We start from the raw sequence: 22,023 nt of genomic DNA, 5'->3' as shown, positions 1-22,023 counted from the left end.
GAACTGAATATGAATTATAGTTATTTTCATCCCACCCGAAAGTCGTAAATTTTTCCTTCTCATATGAGAGGCGAGCAGCCCTCACATCTATATAATGGAAGTTCATGATTTATTGATTTTATAATGAAATTGGCATAGTTTTTTTCGGCTTCGTATTACAGGCCACCGAAATCTTTTAAGAATAAACAGACATTCCAGATTCATTAAAGATGTGAAGGACAACGATGGGTGTATCTCCAAAACCACGAAGAACATTTTATGTATAACAATTAATGCATTCAAGCGATAGCGAATGAGCGAGTACAAGTCTATTCCTCTCATCCATTCGCATGCACTGCTTCACAACACTCAGGTTCGTGCATGTGATCACACGTTCAGCTAAGATGCGCGTTGCTCTAGCCTTCTAAGATCAGGCAGGACTTCCCTTATGGATATTTTTTTTCTTTCATGGTGAGAAAAAAGTAACAATTGCCCTATATTTTCTTTCTCTTACCCTGGGAAAAAAAAGAAAACTATTTAGTATTGTCCATTAAGGCAAGTAGCAGTTTCCTTTCAGTGTTGGATAGGCTATCAATAGACCCGCTGGAACAAATAATCCGCCACTAGTTACCTTAAAACCCGATCAGTTATCACGCAAAGGTAATCCATAATATTGCTTCTACAGCGACCATATGTTTGCTGGGTCGAAAAACGGCACGGGATGAATAAACCAGAATTTCACCGGGTGTAGCATTGGTATCACATTTATAAACTTCCTTTCCATGGCTTTTTTTTGTGTGTCTGTCCTCTCTCTGGTTTTCCATTGTGTTTGTTTTTGATAGTGACTTTTTTTTCTTATTCTGTCACCATTGGTGTCCCTCAAGGTTCTCTCCTATTACCTACCCTCTTTATTCTATCCAGGGATGATATTTCTTCATCCCATAATCCTACACACACTCATGCCGATGACGCAACTCCACATACTTCAATTCACTTTCGCCTCCACTCCCTTGCTCCAATAATCTCTCGTTTTTCCATGCACTCTAAACACATTTCCCATCTTAATTCGAACCAGTACAGCATTGTAGAATGCTAAAGCAATAACCTGGTTAAATTCAGCGGTCATAAAATGCAGTATCTACCTGTATCTCTTAATAAATTTCTCGTGTTTACTGAATTTCAGAACACAGCAGTTCAGCCTTGCAATGCTATGTGTTGGGGACAACCATGTTTGTACAGGTGCTGAAATGAGACTTCTTGCAAGTACTTATTTCTACGGGAGATTTATCAATCCCGATATGAAGTAATCCTTGCATAATGGCTCACTCTCAAACTCTGTTAACCATCACTGGATCGATAGCCTACCATTTTCGCCCTGTCACTCTGCATCAACCATCTCTGTCTATCTGCGCTGAAGTTGCGGTCATTTCTCTGGTTTCTTTTTTTCGGCCTCGCTCCCGGAGAGTCTTGAGCAAGTGTTTCAGCCACGACCTCCTGGACCCGGAGCATGTGATTGGCCACTGACTTCCCATAGTTCGTCTGTGGAGACCAAGCACCCGAGGGTTGAGTATCATGCAATTGTTGTCTTTTGTTTCGTCTTCCTTCTTCTAACCTCTCCATTTTCAGAAATCAGGTCTACGCCCACCAGAGTTGATATCAATTTTTCTAATTCCTTTTCTCCATACTTTCTTTTTCCATTCCTACGACATGGCCACGTATAGAGCCTGCTTTCACCCACGTCATTTCGGCTACTGTGTAAAAAAAAAAAAAAAGAAATGTTATTATGGCTTCGAAAACCCAAAAAGTAATCGACTTTTGCGTCCGTCTGTCATTCCGTCCATACGTTGTCTGTGCGTCCACATAATTTCCTTTGGATAGCAGCTCCGAAAACCCATCGTCTGGTTTCAATTGAATTCGAAGATACCTAGGAGGAAAACAAAGAGAGCTGGTGAACTTAGGGGTCAAAGATCGAAGGTCAAGGTCGCTGCTGTGCTCTGAACTGATTCTGGAGATGATATCGTTTCTGTACGATAATTACGGTTCTACGGTACGAAGTTTTGACTTATTACTAAATCAGCCTCTCCGATTGTCAACCTACAATTTGTTTTCGCACGATTAAGTGCAAAAGCCAGTCTCCGATTTTATTAATATTTGGTTTAAAGATTCGTTGGAGGGAGGCAAAGAGCGCTATTGATCTGGTGGTCGATGTGTTGAAGGATACAGGTCAGTACAGCATTCTATGACCGTATTCTGGCGATGAATTCGTTTCTGTGTAGTAATTCAAGTTCAACATGGCAGATTTCGACAGCTTGTGGTTGAAATGTTGCCTTTAAGTCCAAGAAAGGTCACGAGCGATTGTGATGTCAAAGGGTCGAAGGTCAAAGGTTACTGTACGAAATTAGGTAAAGAAAATTCGTATAATAAGCATGGTTCTTACAATAACTCCCCATCACTGAAATTCTAATACTAACTAATTTATACGTATATGTTACACAATACCGTATGTTACCAAACCTTCGATTTATAGTATTAGAAATAAGCTTTCGTTTGTACCTTGTGATTTTATTTGAAGTTTATGACCCAATTCTGTTTTTTCAGTGTTTTCCCTCAAAACTGATATGCAACCAGTATGTCATTCAAACTCTGATAACAGTAAAACACCATTAGAGAGGTGCTCTCTCTCTCTCTCTCTCTCTCTCTCTCTCTCTCTCTCTCTCTCTCTCTCTCTCTCTCTCTCTCTCTCTCTCTCTCTCTCTCTAAATCATCGGCATCGCTGAATTGATTTCGTGGGGGGCCATCTCCGAATCCCAATATATCTCCCTAACAACACAGCGATCTTTAAGAGTCATTTTCCAATACATGTCTTTAGTCACAGTTAACTTCTACGAAATCAGAATGGAGTTAGATGCGCCATCATTTGTGAGTGAAAACAATATGCATCTTTCCGAACTGTTACTCACCTTCATCTTCACTACACCCTCAACAAATTCATCTTCGCTTCATCTTCGACCAGTGCATCTTCACTACACCCACAACGCCACTTACCTTAAAACCCTGTCCTTTGTGGGTCAGGTTGGAGGCTTTCTTCACTACACCGTCTTCTACACTACACCCTCGACGCTGTTGATCTTCTTTAACCTGACTCTTAGGGATCGGGTTAATGGCATCTTCACTATACCAGGGTTAGGGTGCTGATGGCTGGAAAGGAAAATACAAAAGTAAGAAGCAGAAGAAAACACCATGATACTCTTATCCTGCAGAGGGGAAAGATAATACGTGAAATTATATTTCATTTTGGTAAAATCTTGACACAATAACCTCGCAGTCAAATTTCCATTCAGTTCACTAATTTACGTCCAGCCCACTGTTAATCCGTGGAGTTTGAGGCAAATTTTTGAAAAGCATTATACATCCTCTGCTCCTCACTTAGGCAGCCTTCTTTCTAAAATTATATTTGAAACTCGTTTATGTTATTTTGATCACCGTCTTACCATAATACCCAGTGTTTTAGGATGGAGATTTCCCCTGAAATCCACCATGCAGAACACTTCGATTCTTTTGTCTTAACGCTACGAGTCGATGTACTCCACACATCCATGCAGTGAAATCCTCTGTGACGGTTATTTCAATATACACCACAAATATTGACTTGGCTGTACGCAAGATGGTCCCGGAAAGTTGATGCCCTTTCTTTTCCAATATTTCCACTATATATACACACTGTTTCTTCCCCTCTTAGGAGCTTCCAACGAACCTATATCTTTTCTCCAATCAATCATGAGCTAAATTAGTCTTAATATAAGAAGCTCAAGCTCTACGAGGCAAGCAATTGTTCCTTTTATACTACAATATGCAAAAATAACACCTCCATTGGTGCAGAGATGATTGTAAAGATTATATTTCGATATTTGATAAGACAGCTGATAATTGGACAGCTGCAGCAGAGAGATCAAGTGGTGTTCATCAGAGAGGAAGTTTAGATCTGAGACCGCAACGGGAAAGAAAGCCAGGTCAAGAGGGAGTGTCGGTAGAAGTGATGTGGGTCATGTTTGATGGTGGTCAAGGAAGCGGGGTTGGTCCTGAAAACCGCTCAGCCTTCCTAGACGGGAGGCGCTGTTCCTGCTCTACGCCAGACAGACATTATTTTGATTCACTTTCATTTTCTTCTTTTTTCATATGTGTCGCCATTTCCCGCCAGAGCGGGGCCACATCAGGAAAAGACAACCAATGGCCTCACTCGCTAATATCATTCTCTAGCTGTTATCTATAAATCAGTGTTGTATTCAAGATCTTGAGGTCCTACGGCCAAAATTATTATCATTAGTTCCCCTTTCCATAGGAGGTACCGATACCTAGGCCTTACCACCTCCTCCTACCTACCTATTAAGTTATCAACTCTTCAGAAGACAATGCCTTTGCCTTGTCTGCGATGCCTATTACTATCGCAACCTATTTGTACGTACAAGAGAGGAAGTTCCCTTTTTGCCGAGCTCAATTTCTTAAATTTAACTCCCACTCATGTAATAAATTCCTGCATAATGCGAGTAGCCAGATGGAAAATAAAACACGATCCGATCGCTTTCGGGATGATTCACATCTTCATGGACTTCTGTATGTTGTATGCATTCGCACTTTCATTCCCAAGCTTCTGTTTGCGCATGCATGTATTCATCTGTGTATCCCTGCGTATATGTTCTCGGATATACATATGTGTATATAAAGGTACTGAAATAATTGCAATTCATGTAAGCTGTCTGCTCTAAAACCCGTATCTTATCTGACCCTTGTGTAAGAAGTGATAGTAGGTCGACGGGGTTAACATCTCAAGGCCGGGCATTGCAACCTTCACGCACACGCTTGATGTCATGTTTGTTCATTTTCCTACAGTGGAAGGATGAGCGAGGCGCAGCCGAGGACACAGCAGCCGCAAGGCAAGAGGCTGGCCCTAGCCGACCTGCGCAGCGTGAGATGGGTAGCCTCGCAACCTCCCGTCCAGGATGTTTACAACGCTGCCAAGCCTCGCTACCTCACCCTGAAGCAGGTCGCCATGGTTGGCTGGTTCATCGTAATCAATGAGGTAAATATAAAGGAAACAAACACTTTTTTTCTAGGATGAACAGTGTGTTCAACGACGATAGATAAAGTCTGCACTAAAGTCCAATAGGTTTCATGATGTAGGACGAATTTGTATAATTCCGTGCTCCAAGAACATCAGCTGATATTTAACCACCTAAACAAATCTACGGATGATGTGATCTGACCGAGATCTGGTTAAGAAGGGATTAAGGTTTTAGTAGCTGGGCTGGTAAAGTTATTCATGGCATTGACTCGAAGGTTTGCAAGCTCTCGTTGATCTTAATAAATGTTACTCGGACGACGGTAAAGGTGGAATCGCGGGGGTGGAATTTTTCCTGGAGAATATTAATGTGTGTGGAACGACTGTTGGCCATTTGAAGAAGACCTTTCAGCCATGATGAATATTGTAGGAGAGTTTATCAAAGTTTTGGATGGTGGAAGAACGATGGTGTATTTCTTAGCCACATCTCTTAGGTTTGCATCTAACTTTAAGGGTCAGTCCTCGCTTAGCAAGGACACTAGTTCTCTACTTTGTTGTGATCCATTCTCTGCATATTTTTCGTAGACTCTTAGAAAGTTATCCCTTCCTTTGTTCTCATATTCACTTCAGGCCCTCCGTTCCCTCACCATCACTACCCTCTCCCACCCTTGCCATTACACCCTGAATGGCGGAATTGCATTGTTCGTTTGTTCCAACGACAATATCCACTTGCTAATCATATTGCCAACACAACCTTCCCTCTCATCAATGATATATATTCCCAAAAATTATATCACTCTACAGCAAGCAATTTATATCCTGCCAAGGAAATGGATGAATAAATGACAGTGTATGGGAGAAAGGTGTACTGGTAACTTCCTCGAAGTGTTTACAATTGTGTATGCGAGTTAACTGCGTGTTTGGAAACTTTCTTGATTTTTTTTTTTTTTGATATTTGATTAGTCTCTTGAGAAAATTAACTTCATGGGTTACTCGATTCACATATTTCATTTTCTTATTCTGTATACTTCAGAATATTCCTTTTGCTCATTACAAATTAGAAAAAAATGAAATAGTTTTTTCGTTTAGCAACTTGCTTTCTAAGTCGACTGAAGGGCCTTGGGACAATTAGAGATTGAAATTATAGGACACCAAAACATGCACGAACTTAAACTTTGGTTGAGGATTGGCCTAAGATTTATGCGATTCAAACATAGTTGTTCATTTAAACTTACGTATGCAACAAAGTCAGATGTTCTTACGACAACTTTACTATGTGACAGGGTCCGTTTGCATTAGGTTAGGCCAGGCGTGAGAAAAATTACCTTAGGCGAGGTTTTATGATCGGGAATACAATCTCGTCTGAGAATTTATAGCTCAAAGGGAGTCCATAATTTCCCTGCTCCTGGAAGCAACGCAGTCTTGGAGCTGCAGGAGCCATTTCACGGGGTCCTTGGGGCAATATTAATGAACGAAGCAAGAGGTTACAGTAATGACCTAGTGTATTTACCTGCGGGTTTTTTTTCATACTATATTAATGATTGAATAACTGCTTAAAAACATCTTCGTCACTTATCGTCAGACTATCCTCGAAGTGCTGTCACTTTATGAATACTGAGTATTCAAGTGCATGGGGAAAAATATATGAAGCAGTTTGAAATACAGACTCTCGACCAGTTTGTGTGTGTTTGCAGATGGTCCTGGTGTGGTGGTGGACGTTCCTGCACAACCTGCCGTGGCCGCAGCCAGCGCTCTCCTTGCTAGATTGGACGGACACCATGACCCTCCGCTTCCTGGACTACACACAGCAGAGATTGGAGTGGGTTAGTGGCCAGCTAAGCAAGCAGGTTCTGCTTCGCCTTAGACCGTATTTGAATCGGGCTGGAGCATCGCATCTGTTTAGTAATGGCAAGGCGAAGTAGTGGGGGCTTACTTAGTGGGGCGAGAGATTGGCCAGCCCGCCTCCCACTTGCTATGGCTTGTGTGGCTCAGTCATGTTTTGTTGGTCTGTTCCCTGTTCTGCGCCAGATGACGCTGGTCGCTCTTTTGCTGACGTGAGATACGTAGTTCAGCTTGTTTTGTGTACATCCAACAACAAAGTCAACTCTTCTGTCTGCCAGTGATATGTTTTTAGTCCTGTTCGTTTCATTGTGGCTCACTCTTGTTAAATACATTTTTTTTCTCTTTCCAGCTTCAGTCAACGAATTTTTCTGTCGTTTTTCCAATATAATACGGTGTCTCATACATTTCATGATATGCAATCCTTTTATAACTGTCCCAAGTATTACAGAATATTCATGACTCGATATAATGATTGTCATGGAGATTACGAGATTCTATAAGAAGAGAAAGTAATCATGAAATATGTTGGTAATGAACGTTATGATTTTATACTGTAATATTGTGGTGGTTGATAACAGCGTATCCATTTCACATTTTAGACTAGGCTTACTACATGCTTGGTTTGTATGATACATTTCAGATATCTAATAAACTATATGTGCTTTTATAATCTACTGTCTTTTCATAACCAAATGGAGTTAGAATGTGGTAATATGCCGTAAGACACCACAATATTGAAGAGGTGCGTATAAGGATCTTGGAAGTCATACGGGATTTAACATTGCATTTAATGACTTATCGTTCCATAAAATACTGGATTTAATTCGCTAATTCGGATATTAGCCTGGAAACATGTAAATTTGTCATATTTCCTTCAACCGTATCTTTATGAAATATGCATAATTCCCATTGAAATATTAAAAACATAAAACTATTCAAGTATAACATAAATATTCAACTTTTCTGTTTAAAATGTCATTTATTTATCAGAACAGTTTCATCAGAAATTAAATGCGGATATCCACCTGAACAGCTATAAGACTGCTGATCATATATCCTTTATTTAATTGGTTTTCTCAAGATTTTCATCGTAAGGAAATGACTGATGGACGGGATGGCTACGCGTGTGTGTGTGTGTGTGTGTTGGCTTTACCCGCCTTAAGAGTTTCCTACCAAACATGTAAATAATGTTTGCGTGTATATGCGAGATGTTTTTGGCTTGCTTTAACCCTCTGCCTAAGTTACCACTTCGCGCTCTGGTAATGCATAATATTTTCTCTTACTCCTCTGAATTCATTTGTCAGCTTTCGTTTTGCTGTGTATCTTACCAGATTCACCAGTTTTTTTCTGTAAGTATTTGAAATGTTACCTCTGCTTCCTTGAAATATTTTATTTTCCGCTGACTTGATGTTTTAACAGTTAATTCTATTCCCATTACAGGTATTCTCAAGACAAAAATATATGACTGACACATGTTTTTACCGCAACAGTCACAGCTCTTTGTATAATAACTATGATTTCTATTGTTATCATTCTACCACAGCTTTTACTGTGGAACGACATAAACTTGAGTTACATACAGTTTGAACTAATAATATGGCTTTAAAATTCAACCCGAATTAATGTAATGAGGACGGGACACGGTGCGAGAAGCTCTCGATCGAATTCTAAATAGGAAGAAATAAGCTGCAGGAACCTGTGCTTAAAGAGGACTTTGGAGTCGATATGGTGCTCACTTGTCGCCGGAACCCTATCTCAAGAGAATTGTAAAGGACGCAAACTGTCTATTTGCAAATATTGAACTGCATTTAAGTACGTGGATAAGAAAATATTCTTCAAACTGTTCACACCTTAAATCAGTAGACCAAGACATTAACATATTTCACAAGTTTGGGCTCCGCACTTTACGATGCGCGAAGAGCTAATAAAGAAGGTCTTGAGGAGAGCAATAAAAACCTGTACAAGAATCAAGATAACCGAGCTACATGTGAGAAGTTTGAGTTCATGAATTTATCCACCATGGAAGAGGGAGGAGTAAGGGGTGACTTTATCACAACCTTGTTTTTAAACCAGTTTGATGGTGTCTATAATGATTAATTATTTGAAAGATTCACAACCAAAACAATCTAGAGGCCATTATACTAAACTGAGCGAACGACTTGTCAACCAAGATGTAAAGAAAAAATTACTTTTATTGCATAAAAGTAATTAATGTGAACTGAGAGACGAAACTGTGAATGCTGACGGTATACCAGAGTTTGAAAAGTGGTATGACAGGAGGGAAAGATCAACAAACGCAGCTCCGACAGTGATGAACACCCTTGCCATACAGTACAACAAAGAGGTTATTATAAATAGATGTTTACAGTTGCTCCGTGAGCGTTTGGTTCTAATAAAGGAAGAGGTGCAGTGGCGAATCTTGTCATGACAAATTTTTCTATAGTACTGCTTCCATTGTCTGTATAGTTATAATAGCTACAACAATCCTGCCTTCTACAGTTACAACATCCACAACCATCACTGCCTCAATACCTACAGTAGGTATGACCATCGCTGCCTCTACAGCTACAACAACTACAACCATTATTGCCTCTATAGCTACAACAGCTACGACCACCACTGCCTCTACAGCCACCCACGATCATCACTGCCTCTACAGCTACGACACCTATGATCATCACTGCCTCTACAACTACGACCATCACTGCCTCTACAATTACGACCATTACTGCCTCTCTTACGCACATAATGAAATCAGTTTTTTGAGCATTTTTCTTTCGCGTTTCTTGTGTTGTTGGTGTTTCCACCACTATCACCACCACCCTCACTGCTACTAATGCTGCTGCTACCGCTACTTATGCTACTGCTACCGGTGTTGATGATAATACTACTCAGACTACCACTACGACTGCTACTGTTCCTTCGGACTCCGAGGTTACGTGGCTGACCTGTAAGGTAACATCAGAGCTACCTGATGTTCCTTGCCATCTGCTACCTCTCCCCTGGGCCTGGGATCGAGGTGAAGCCTCCCTCAGCTGCCCTCTGAGAGATGTTGAGTCAATCGGTGATCACACATTTCGACCGCCTCATCTGTGGGCGTGTGGGAACGTGCCCAGTGGAACACCACGACGCTTTACATAAACACCAGACTCACGATCCACATCTGCTGCGTCACCTGATGCCTAAGGAATGCTAACAGACTTAATTGGCTGCCGTGTACGGCTTCTTAAAAACTGGCGCACATTAAATATGCTCAGGTGCAAGTGAATATAAGGTGCAAGTGAATATGTACTTGACTGGCATTGGTGCTCTGATTGGTGAGGTGGTTATTGCAGCTAGTGCTCAGTGAGGGAGAGAATACGTAGATGTGAGTCGTAGGAGGAAAGATTGTGATATTCCTGGCGAGATGGAAATAATTGTGGGAAAGAAGGAAATATCAGATTATTGCCTCCTGACCCTACACACAACACAACACACAACACACACACAACACACACACACACACACCAAGAGGAGAAAGATCATCATGGAGACGGGAGCGTAAAAGTCCATTGATTGTGTTGCTATGAGGGACATGTGTTGCTTGGAGGAACCCAGACGTTGTTGGTGGCTTGGAGGAACCCAGATGATGATGGTGGCATGACATAGCTCCCTTCGTGATTTTCTTAGGGAATGGAAAACTGATTCTGAGGCTGGTATAAAGAGAAAGACTCTCTCGATGGTTGGAAAACTCCCTCATCATCTTAGTGTGAGGGAAGGCGTGACAGGTGACTGAGGAACCTGGTTGGTTGGTGTCTCGTCAGGGTTAAGTCTTTGGGGGAGGGGGGGCAGCAGCTGTTGCTTATCTGTGTACATGACTTACCAGGGGACGCCAGTCCTACCACTGGATGTTGGAGGAGGATGTTGATTTCGTAGACGTTCGAAGATGATGTTAAACTTAGACTTGTTTGAGGATGATGTTAAACGTATACATGTTTGAGGATGATGTTAATTTCGTAGACGTTTGAGGATGATGTTAAACGTATACATGTTTGAAGATGATGTTAAACTTGTACTTGTTTGAGGATGATGTTAAACGTAAACATGTTTGAGGATGTTAATTCTGGAGACGTTTGAGGATGATGTTAAACTTATAGATGTTTGGGGATCTGGTCAATCTTTGAGAATGATGTTAACCTTGCAGATATTTGAGGATCATGTTAAAAGTTGTAGGTGTTTGAAGACGATGTTGAATTAGTTTAATGTTTGAAGATGATGTTAAACCCATCCATCTACCCATTCGCGATTCGGTGAGCTGAATCAGGAACATATAAACCTTTGAATCACTTCCATACACATAGATGTAACCCACAACCCGGCGTGTCAAAGTGTAACATAAACTTCTACACTTATAAAAGCACTTGTGTTACTTCTACACTTATAAAAGCACTTGTATTACTATTACACTTATAAAAGACCTTGTGTTACTTCTGCACTTATAAAAGCACTTGTGTTACTTTTCATTCACTGTGCACACTAATCTGACGGATGACGTGAGATCGAAGTCTCCAGTGATTCTATGTACACACACGATCATCCCATTTGATCGGATCCAATACCATTCCTCTGGCAACCTTACCTGACATACCCCTAGCCCTTATCTATCCTCCCGCGACATCTATCCATCTCTACCTCTCCTATCCTCCGTGTACCTTCGTCTACTACATATATTCTCGACCAACCTGCCACATTCTTCCTACATAACATTATCATCTTGAAAGAATTTGACCCACGCGCCACATGAATGGTTTCCACATCCCACATAACCTTCACACATGTTTATTCTTCACCCTTCTTGAATCTAATCGTATTACTCATGTTACTCATCTCTACTGCTGTTCCGTTCTTACTTCCCTTGGCCTACAGGAACGCGGGGTTCACATCACTATGTCAGGTTTGGGACCAACATCTGCACCTGCTCCCCTTTATTCTTTTCTTTTTTTATCTTCTTTCATCAAAGCTTTCAGTTGTTTTTTTTCTCCATAATGTGATATCACACACATCTTCAGCCTCCTCAGAGACATCCTTGCTGAATTCTACCCTCAAATATCTAATCTCATCCATGACTTCCATTTCCTCATTTCCTCTTACAGTTTCCCTCTCCTTCCTTCCTTCCTTCCTTTCATAGACTAGCTTCTCAATTTGTTTAACATCCACTCTCAGCATCCACCTCCTCCTCCTCTTCCTACATACATCATCCAAATGCCCCACCATCATATCCAACCCTTCCTCTGATTTAGGTTACAACACAGCATCATCTGCAAACGGCAGCTGTGGGATATTACCACTCCATCAGTAATGAATATGACTCGACCTTGCTCTCACCTCACTAATGCCCCTCCCACAGAGGCATTAGGTAACCCTGGGGGTACATCACGCGACCTTATCAGCTCCTACACTTAGACCATTCAACTCATGCCACCACGTCCTCCCACACAGCCACAACTTCATTGTAAAATCTCTTAACAACATTCAGAAGCCTTCCAGACGCACAAACACAGAGCTAAAGAAAAATATTTCCATAGCGCTATGCTGTACACGTTATCATATGTCATCCCTTAATGCCTTATGCTGCATACACACACACACACACACACACACACACACACACACTTTTCCACAACTTGTCTCAGTACAGAAATCTGATCAATACACACCCCTTCCCATCCTAGACCAACCTCCTTCCTCACATACGTACCATGTTAAAAGAAGAAAACATCCATGTTGCCAACATAAGGAAATTTCAGTGTGTAAAGTAGAGGAGCGAGGCTGTTGATGGCCGTGGCTCCACGTGTGTGTGTGTGTGTATGAGGAATATATCGGTAATGTAAATGCGTTGTCTCATACAGATACGTTATCAGGCCTGAGGCAGACTCTGTTCTGGACGGTGGAGATGATGATAATGGGAGAGCCTAGGACGAACCCTGGTAGCCTCCGTATCTTGGTATGTCAGCAAGCAAACGCCGCTGTGGCTTGTACAAGGAAGGATGCTAGTACCTATTTTCCTTCCCTCCCTCTTCGCTTCTTTGTACTTTACCCTACTATACATGAGTCGATTGACTGACTCGCCCACTCCAAGCGCACAGGGGAGGGAGATGATCTACGTTTCCGAGGCAATGCTAAGCCTAAACCTAATATCGCCGGAAGGAGTGTCATTTTAGACAAATATCTTTCATTTCTAAAAGTTTGACAAGAACAGACCTTGCTATCGTTCAGATATATTGATACAACCGAGGGACAACATAGTGTTTAAAAAGACAGTCTCTATCATACTCTAGATACCTCTATACAACGGAGAAATATGTAATCAAAACTCTATATCAAGGAGCTGTGAACAGGTCTCAGTCCCCGAATGACAAGGTTGCTAGCACACTTGGACTACACCATCGATTTTCATTCGTAAACTGACCGACTACGGGGTACATCGTGTGTCATCATAACTATAAACGATTCAAACAATGAAAGTTTGAATAGATTCGATGTGTCTATGTGTCTATAACTCTTCCTCACCTTATTTCTCATGAAGCGCCTTCTTAGCACCGTAATACTGGGTTACTAACACTTTTATTTCGTAAAGATCATGAGCAATTCAATTCTTAATGAATTCGAGATATAAAACAAAAGGACACTAATGTCATTGAGAATGAATCTACTTGATCAAAATTCAATGTTTTTAGGTCAAATGTAATAGGTCAAATGTTCAGGTTTCGCCAGGCCTTAGCCTAGCAGAAGTCTCTTGTCTTTACCTAGGCCCGCTCCCTCCTTTTTTCCCCTCCTCTTTCTTGAGGTACCACTGAAAACCTTCGTTTTCAGTGGTGGGACGCGTGGGGCGTGCGGCTCATGTGGCTGCGGCAGGGCCTGACAGCTGGGCTAGACAAGTACATCACTATCATCGACGGGTACCTCCTGCGGGTGCAGGACGCCCTCGCGCCAGCCTTCACCTTACTCATTACGCCCGTCAGAATCATATACGAATCTGTTTACGCGAATCCTAAGGTAAGCCGGTAGAATAAGCTGGTAAAAAATGTCTTAAGTTTAGCTTCGCATCTTGGCGTTGGATAGCAAGTGGCTTTGTCTGACGGTGTGGTGTTGAGGGAACAGTAGAGTGGTGAGGAGTGATATGGAGCATTGTTTATATCTTTTATTTTCTCGTAAATGACACGGTATGGGCAGCTGAATGCCTTTATCACAGCCGTTATATATATATATATATATATATATATATATATATATATATATATATATATATATATATATATATATATATATATATATATATATTTACAGTGTTGTAAATGGAAATGGTGAAGAGCTTGTAGATTTATGTGCTGAAAAAGGACTGATGATTGGGAATACCTGGTTTAAAAAGCGAGATATACATAAGTATACTTATGTAAGTAGGAGAGATGGCCAGAGAGCATTATTGGATTACGTGTTAATGGACAGGCGTGCGAAAGAGAGACTTTTGGATGTCAATGTGCTGAGAGGTGCAACTGGAGGGATGTCTGATCATTATCTTGTGGAGGCTAAGGTGAAGATTAGTATGGGTTTTCAGAAAAGAAGAGTGAATGTTGGGGTGAAGAAGGTGGTGAGAGTAAGTGAGCTTGGGAAGGAGACCTGTGTGAAGAAGTATCAGGAGAGACTGTGTACAGAATGGAAAAAGGTGAGAACAATGGAAGTAAGGGGAGTGGGGGAGGAATGGGATGTATTTAGGGAATCAGTGATGGATTGCGCAAATGATGCTTGTGGCATGAGAAGAGTGGGAGGTGGGCTGTTTAGAAAGGGTAGTGAGTGGTGGGATGAAGAAGTAAGAGTATTAGTGAAAGAGAAGAGAGAGGCATTTGGACGATTTTTGCAGGGAAAAAATGCAATTGAGTGGGAGAAGTATAAAAGAAAGAGACAGGAGGTCAAGAGAAAGGTGCAAGAGGTGAAAAAAAGGGCAAATGAGAGTTGGGGTGAGACTATCAGTAAATTTTAGGGAGAATAAAAAGATGTTCTGGAAGGAGGTAAATAGGGTGCGTAAGACAAGGGAGCAAATGGGAACTTCAGTAAAGGGCGTAAATGGGGAGGTGATAACAAGTAGTGGTGATGTGAGAAGGAGATGGAATGAGTATTTTGAAGGTTTGTTGAATGTGTCTGATGACAGAGTGGCAGATATAGGGTGTTTGGGTCGAGGTGGTGTGCAAAGTGAGAGGGTTAGGGAAAATGATTTGGTAAACAGAGAAGAGGTAGTAAAAGCTTTGCGGAAGATGAAAGCCGGCAAGGCAGCAGGTTTGGATGGTATTGCAGTGGAATTTATTAAAAAAGGGGGTGACTGTATTGTTGACTGGTTGGTAAGGTTATTTAATGTATGTATGACTCATGGTGAGGTGCCTGAGGATTGGCGGAATGCTTGCATAGTGCCATTGTACAAAGGCAAAGGGGATAAGAGTGAGTGCTCAAATTACAGAGGTATAAGTTTGTTGAGTATTCCTGGTAAATTATATGGGAGGGTATTGATTGAGAGGGTGAAGGCATGTACAGAGCATCAGATTGGGGAAGAGCAGTGTGGTTTCAGAAGTGGTAGAGGATGTGTGGATCAGGTGTTTGCTTTGAAGAATGTATGTGAGAAATACTTAGAAAAGCAAATGGATTTGTATGTAGCATTTATGGATCTGGAGAAGGCATATGATAGAGTTGATAGAGATGCTCTGTGGAAGGTATTAAGAATATATGGTGTGGGAGGAAAGTTGTTAGAAGCAGTGAAAAGTTTTTATCGAGGATGTAAGGCATGTGTACGTGTAGGAAGAGAGGAAAGTGATTGGTTCTCAGTGAATGTAGGTTTGCGGCAGGGGTGTGTGATGTCTCCATGGTTGTTTAATTTGTTTATGGATGGGGTTGTTAGGGAGGTAAATGCAAGAGTTTTGGAAAGAGGGGCAAGTATGAAGTCTGTTGGGGATGAGAGAGCTTGGGAAGTGAGTCAGTTGTTGTTCGCTGATGATACAGCGCTGGTGGCGGATTCATGTGAGAAACTGCAGAAGCTGGTGACGGAGTTTGGTAAAGTGTGTGGAAGAAGAAAGTTAAGAGTAAATGTCAATAAGAGCAAGGTTATTAGGTACAGTAGGGTTGAGGGTCAAGTCAATTGGGAGGTGAGTTTGAATGGTGAGAGGCTGGAGGAAGTGAAGTGTTTTAGATATCTGGGAGTGGATCTGTCAGCGGATGGAACCATGGAAGCGGAAGTGGATCATAGGGTGGGGGAGGGGGCGAAAATTTTGGGAGCCTTGAAAAATGTGTGGAAGTCGAGAACATTATCCCGGAAAGCAAAAATGGGTATGTTTGAAGGAATAGTAGTTCCAACAATGTTGTATGGTTGCGAGGCGTGGGCTATGGATAGAGTTGTGCGCAGGAGGATGGATGTGCTGGAAATGAGATGTTTGAGGACAATGTGTGGTGTGAGGTGGTTTGATCGAGTAAGTAACGTAAGGGTAAGAGAGATGTGTGGAAATAAAAAGAGCGTGGTTGAGAGAGCAGAAGAGGGTGTTTTGAAATGGTTTGGGCACATGGAGAGAATGAGTGAGGAAAGATTGACCAAGAGGATATATGTGTCGGAGGTGGAGGGAACGAGGAGAAGAGGGAGACCAAATTGGAGGTGGAAAGATGGAGTGAAAAGGATTTTGTGTGATCGGGGCCTGAACATGCAGGAGGGTGAAAGGAGGGCAAGGAATAGAGTGAATTGGAGCGATGTGGTATACAGGGGTTGACGTGCTGTCAGTGGATTGAATCAAGGCATGTGAAGCGTCTGGGGTAAACCATGGAAAGCTGTGTAGGTATGTATATTTGCGTGTGTGGACGTGTGTATGTACATGTGTATGGGGGGGGTTGGGCCATTTCTTTCGTCTGTTTCCTTGCGCTACCTCGCAAACGCGGGAGACAGCGACAAAGTATAAAAAAAAAAAAAAAAAAAATATATATATATATATATATATATATATATATATATATATATATATATATATATATTTTTATACTTTGTCGCTGTCTCCCGCGTTTGCGAGGTAGCGCAAGGAAACAGACGAAAGAAATGGCCCAACCCCCCCCCATACACATGTATATACATACGTCCACACACGCAAATATACATACCTACACAGCATTCCATGGCTTACCCCAGACGCTTCACATGCCTTGATTCAATCCACTGACAGCACGTCAACCCCGGTATACCACATCGCTCCAATTCACTCTATTCCTTGCCCTCCTTTCACCCTCCTGCATGTTCAGGCCCCGATCACACAAAATCTTTTTCACTCCATCTTTCCACCTCCAATTTGGTCTCCCTCTTCTCCTTGTTCCCTCCACCTCCGACACATATATCCTCTTGGTCAATCTTTCCTCACTCATCCTCTCCATGTGCCCAAACCACTTCAAAACACCCTCTTCTGCTCTCTCAACCACGCTCTTTTTATTTCCACACATCTCTCTTACCCTTACGTTACTCACTCGATCAAACCACCTCACACCACACATTGTCCTCAAACATCTCATTTCCAGCACATCCATCCTCCTGCGCACAACTCTATCCATAGCCCACACCTCGCAACCATACAACATTGTTGGAACCACTATTCCTTCAAACATACCCATTTTTGCTTTCCGAGATAATGTTCTCGACTTCCACACATTCTTCAAGGCCCCCAGAATTTTCGCCCCCTCCCCCACCCTATGATCCACTTCCGCTTCCATGGTTCCATCCGCTGCCAGATCCACTCCCAGATATCTAAAACACTTCACTTCCACCAGTTTTTCTCCATTCAAACTTACCTCCCAATTGACTTGACCCTCAACCCTACTGTACCTAATAACCTTGCTCTTATTCACATTTACTCTTAACTTTCTTCTTCCACACACTTTACCAAACTCAGTCACCAGCTTCTGCAGTTTCTCACATGAATCAGCCACCAGCGCTGTATCATCAGCGAACAACAACTGACTCACTTCCCAAGCTCTCTCATCCCCAACAGACTTCATACTTGCCCCTCTTTCCAAAACTCTTGCAATTACCTCCCTAACAACCCCATCCATAAACAAATTAAACAACCATGGAGACATCACACACCCCTGCCGCAAACCTACATTCACTGAGAACCAATCACTTTCCTCTCTTCCTACACGTACACATGCCTTACATCCTCGATAAAAACTTTTCACTGCTTCTAACAACTTTCCTCCCACACCATATATTCTTAATACCTACCACAGAGCATCTCTATCAACTCTATCATATGCCTTCTCCAGATCCATAAATGCTAACATACAAATCCATTTGCTTTTCTAAGTATTTCTCACATACATTCTTCAAAGCAAACACCTGATCCACACATCCTCTACCACTTCTGAAACCACACTGCTCTTCCCCGATCTGATGCTCTGTACATGCCTTCACCCTCTCAATCAATACCCTCCCATATAATTTACCAGGAATACTCAACAAACTTATACCTCTGTAATTTGAGCACTCACTCTTATCCCCTTTACCTTTGTACAATGGCACTATGCACGCATTCCGCCAATCCTCAGGCACCTCACCATGAGTCATACATACATTAAATAACCTTACCAACCAGTCAACAATACAGTCACCCCCTTTTTTAATAAATTCCACTGCAATACCATCCAAACCTGCTGCCTTGCCGGCTTTCATCTTCCGTAAAGCTTTCACTACCTCTTCTCTGTTTACCAAATCATTTTCCCTAACCCTCTCACTTTGCACACCACCTCGACCAAAACACCCTATATCTGCCACTCTATCATCAAACACATTCAACAAACCTTCAAAATACTTACTCCATCTCCTTCTCACATCACCACTACTTGTTATCACCTCCCCATTTGCGCCCTTCACTGAAGTTCCCATTTGCTCCCTTGTCTTACGCACTTTATTTACCTCCTTCCAGAACATCTTTTTATTCTCCCTAAAATTTAATGATACTCTCTCACCCCAACTCTCATTTGCCCTTTTTTTCACCTCTTGCACCTTTCTCTTGACCTCCTGTCTCTTTCTTTTATACATCTCCCCACTCAATTGCATTTTTTCCCTGCAAAAATCGTCCAAATGCCTCTCTCTTCTCTTTCACTAATACTCTTACTTCTTCATCCCACCACTCACTACCCTTTCTAATCAACCCACCTCCCACTCTTCTCATGCCACAAGCATCTTTTGCGCAATCCATCACTGATTCCCTAAATACATCCCATTCCTCCCCCACTCCCTTACTTCCATTGTTCTCACCTTTTTCCATTCTGTACTCAGTCTCTCCTGGTACTTCCTCACACAGGTCTCCTTCTCAAGCTCACTTACTCTCACCACCCTCTTCACCCCAACATTCACTCTTTTCTGAAAACCCATACAAATCTTCACCTTAGCCTCCACAAGATAATGATCAGACATCCCTCCAGTTACACCTCTCAGCACATTAACATCCAAAAGTCTCTCTTTCGCACGCCTGTCAATTAACACGTAATCCAATAACGCTCTCTGGCCATCTCTCCTACTTACATAAGTATACTTATGTATATCTCGCTTTTTAAACCAAGTATTCCCAATCATCAGTCCTTTTTCAGCACATAAATCTACAAGCTCTTCACCATTTCCATTTACAACACTGAACACCCCATGTATACCAATTATTCCCTCAACTGCCACATTACTCACCTTTGCATTCAAATCACCCATCACTATAACCCGGTCTCGTGCATCAAAACCACTAACACACTCATTCAGCTGCTCCCAAAACACTTGCCTCTCTTGATCTTTCTTCTCATGCCCAGGTGCATATGCACCAATAATCACCCACCTCTCTCCATCAACTTTCAGTTTTACCCATATCAATCGAGAATTTACTTTCTTACACTCTATCACATACTCCCACAACTCCTGTTTCAGGAGTATTGCTACTCCTTCCCTTGCTCTTGTCCTCTCACTAACCCCTGACTTTACTCCCCAGACATTCCCAAACCACTCTTCCCCTTTACCCTTGAGCTTCGTTTCACTCAGAGCCAAAACATCCAGGTTCCTTTCCTCAAACATACTACCTATCTCTCCTTTTTTCACATCTTGGTTACATCCACACACATTTAGGCACCCCACTCTGAGCCTTCGAGGAGGATGAGCACTCCCCGCGAGACTCCTTCTTCTGTTTCCCATTTTAGAAAGTTAATACAGGGAGGGGAGGATTTCTGGCCCCCCGCTCCCGTCCCCTCTAGTCGCTTTCTACGACACGCGAGGAATATATATATATATATATATATATATATATATATATATATATATATATATATATATATATATATATATATATATATATATATATATATCGAAGCCCCAAGGGAGGTTGAACAAGTGGCTAGGCTGAGGGCCGACGGACGCGCCTAGAAAAAGGACCCTAGTATACCCTTGCGTGTCATGCTAATCAATACGCCGTAGAAACCCACAGTTTTTGATATGACGGAAACGATGAATGTTGTGAAAATTCCGGAAAATATGGGTATAATCAAGGTATAAGTAAGTGAAACACTTGTAGGAAAACAACCAAACCTTTGAAATTTCTCACTTTGACCTATCAGCCGATGTCTATCGGAATTTTTCTGTATTCTCATCAAAAGGTACCAAACACAGGGCACCAACTGCCCGCTAATGTGTAAGCAAACAGATGACAGACCAAGCTTTTGTTCGCCCCTCCGCCTAGCCCCTGCAACGTACTAAACTCAATTTGCTACAATCTCATAAATTTCAGCTGTTAGGCAAAATTATGTAAGTTTATTATCTGTTTTGCTGATTTTAAACAAGCATCCCATGTAAATCTATCATTTCTAAACCATATATTTTCTCTTATCTTCGTAATGATAATCAGAAACGCCTAACTGAATATTATGGAACAAAATGTATTGCTCCAAATCACGCTTCTCCACTCTCACTCCTTTTCCTGAACACTACTTCACCACAGCAGACAAAATCAGTCTAAGTTCAAGGCTGATAATGGTGCAAAGTTGAACTTTCACTAAAGTCTTACATGAATACGGGTTACAAATACGTGTTGCTTAGAAAATTATCTCAACATTTGAGGACCACATAAGACGAATATTGAGCGAAAGATCGACTAATACAGTATTCATTTTTTAACAGTTTTCTTAAGCATGATTAATATCCCTGAGGATAGGGGAGAAAGAGTACTTCCCACGTATTCCCTGCGTGTCGTACAAGTCGACTTAAAGGGGAGGGAGCGAGGGGCTGGAAATCCTCCCCTCCCATTTTTAATTTTTCGAAAGAAAGAACATGAATGGGACCAAGTGAGGATATTTCCTCTTAAGGTTCAGTCCTCTGTTCTTAACGCTACCTCGCTAACGCGGGAAATGGCTGGTGTCTAATTCGGGTGAGAAACTGCAGAAGCTGGTGACTGAGTTTGGTAAAGTGTGCGAAAGAAGAAAGCTGAGAGTAAATGTGAATAAGAGCAAGGTTATTAGGTACAGTAGGGTTGAGGGACAAGTCAATTGGGAGGTAAGTTTGAATGGAGAAAAACTGGAGGAAGTGAAGTGTTTTAGATATCTGGGAGAGGATTTGGCAGTGGATGGAACCATGGAAGCGGAAGTGAATCATAGGGTAGTGAAGGGGGGCGAAAGTTCTGGGAGCGTTGAAAAATGTGTGGAAATCGAGAACGTTATCTTGGAAAGCAAAAATGGGTATGTTTAAAGGAATAGTGGTTCCAACAATGTTATATGGTTGCGAGGTGTGGGCTATAGATAGAGTTGTGCGGAGGAGGGTGGATGTGCTGGAAATGAGATGTTTGAGGACAATATGTGGTGTGAGGTGGTTTGATCGAGTAAGTAATGAAAGGGCAAGAGAGATGTGTGGTAATAAAAAGAGTGTGGTTGAGAGAGCAGAGGGTGTTTTGAAATGGTTTGGTCACTTGGAGAGAATGAGTGAGGAAAGATTGACAAGGAGAATATATGTGTCAGAGGTGGAGGGAACGAGAAGTGGGAGACCAAATTGGAGGTGGAAAGATAAAGTGAAAAAGATTTTGAGTGATCGGGGCCTGAACATGCAGGAGGGTGAAAGGCGTGCAAGGAATAGA

The 22,023-nt window shown here is 41.9% G+C and overlaps 1 protein-coding gene across 6 annotated transcripts in view; it reads left to right on the top strand.

The window, feature by feature from the left end:
* Window positions 1-22,023, top strand: part of LOC139761701 (uncharacterized) — a 41,365-nt gene that overhangs the window by 4,157 nt on the left and 15,185 nt on the right. For 3 of the 6 annotated variants that reach the window (XR_011715595.1, XM_071686060.1, XM_071686065.1), the window contains exons 2-4: window positions 4,867-5,056; window positions 6,730-6,858; window positions 13,730-13,912. Coding sequence is in view for 5 of the 6 variants with exons in the window: in XM_071686060.1 (XP_071542161.1) it covers window positions 4,867-5,056; window positions 6,730-6,858; window positions 13,730-13,912 (502 nt within the window). In the remaining variant the exon portion in view is untranslated. Of the gene's footprint in view, window positions 1-1,516; window positions 1,542-4,866; window positions 5,057-6,729; window positions 6,859-13,729; window positions 13,913-22,023 lie in introns of those variants that run through there. The other 3 variants (XM_071686062.1, XM_071686061.1, XM_071686063.1) reach the window with 2 other exon arrangements.

This window comes from Panulirus ornatus, chromosome 41, assembly GCF_036320965.1.
Source record: "Panulirus ornatus isolate Po-2019 chromosome 41, ASM3632096v1, whole genome shotgun sequence".
Classification (NCBI taxonomy): Eukaryota; Metazoa; Arthropoda; class Malacostraca; order Decapoda; family Palinuridae; genus Panulirus; species Panulirus ornatus.
This window is presented reverse-complemented; position numbering and strand designations above follow the sequence as displayed.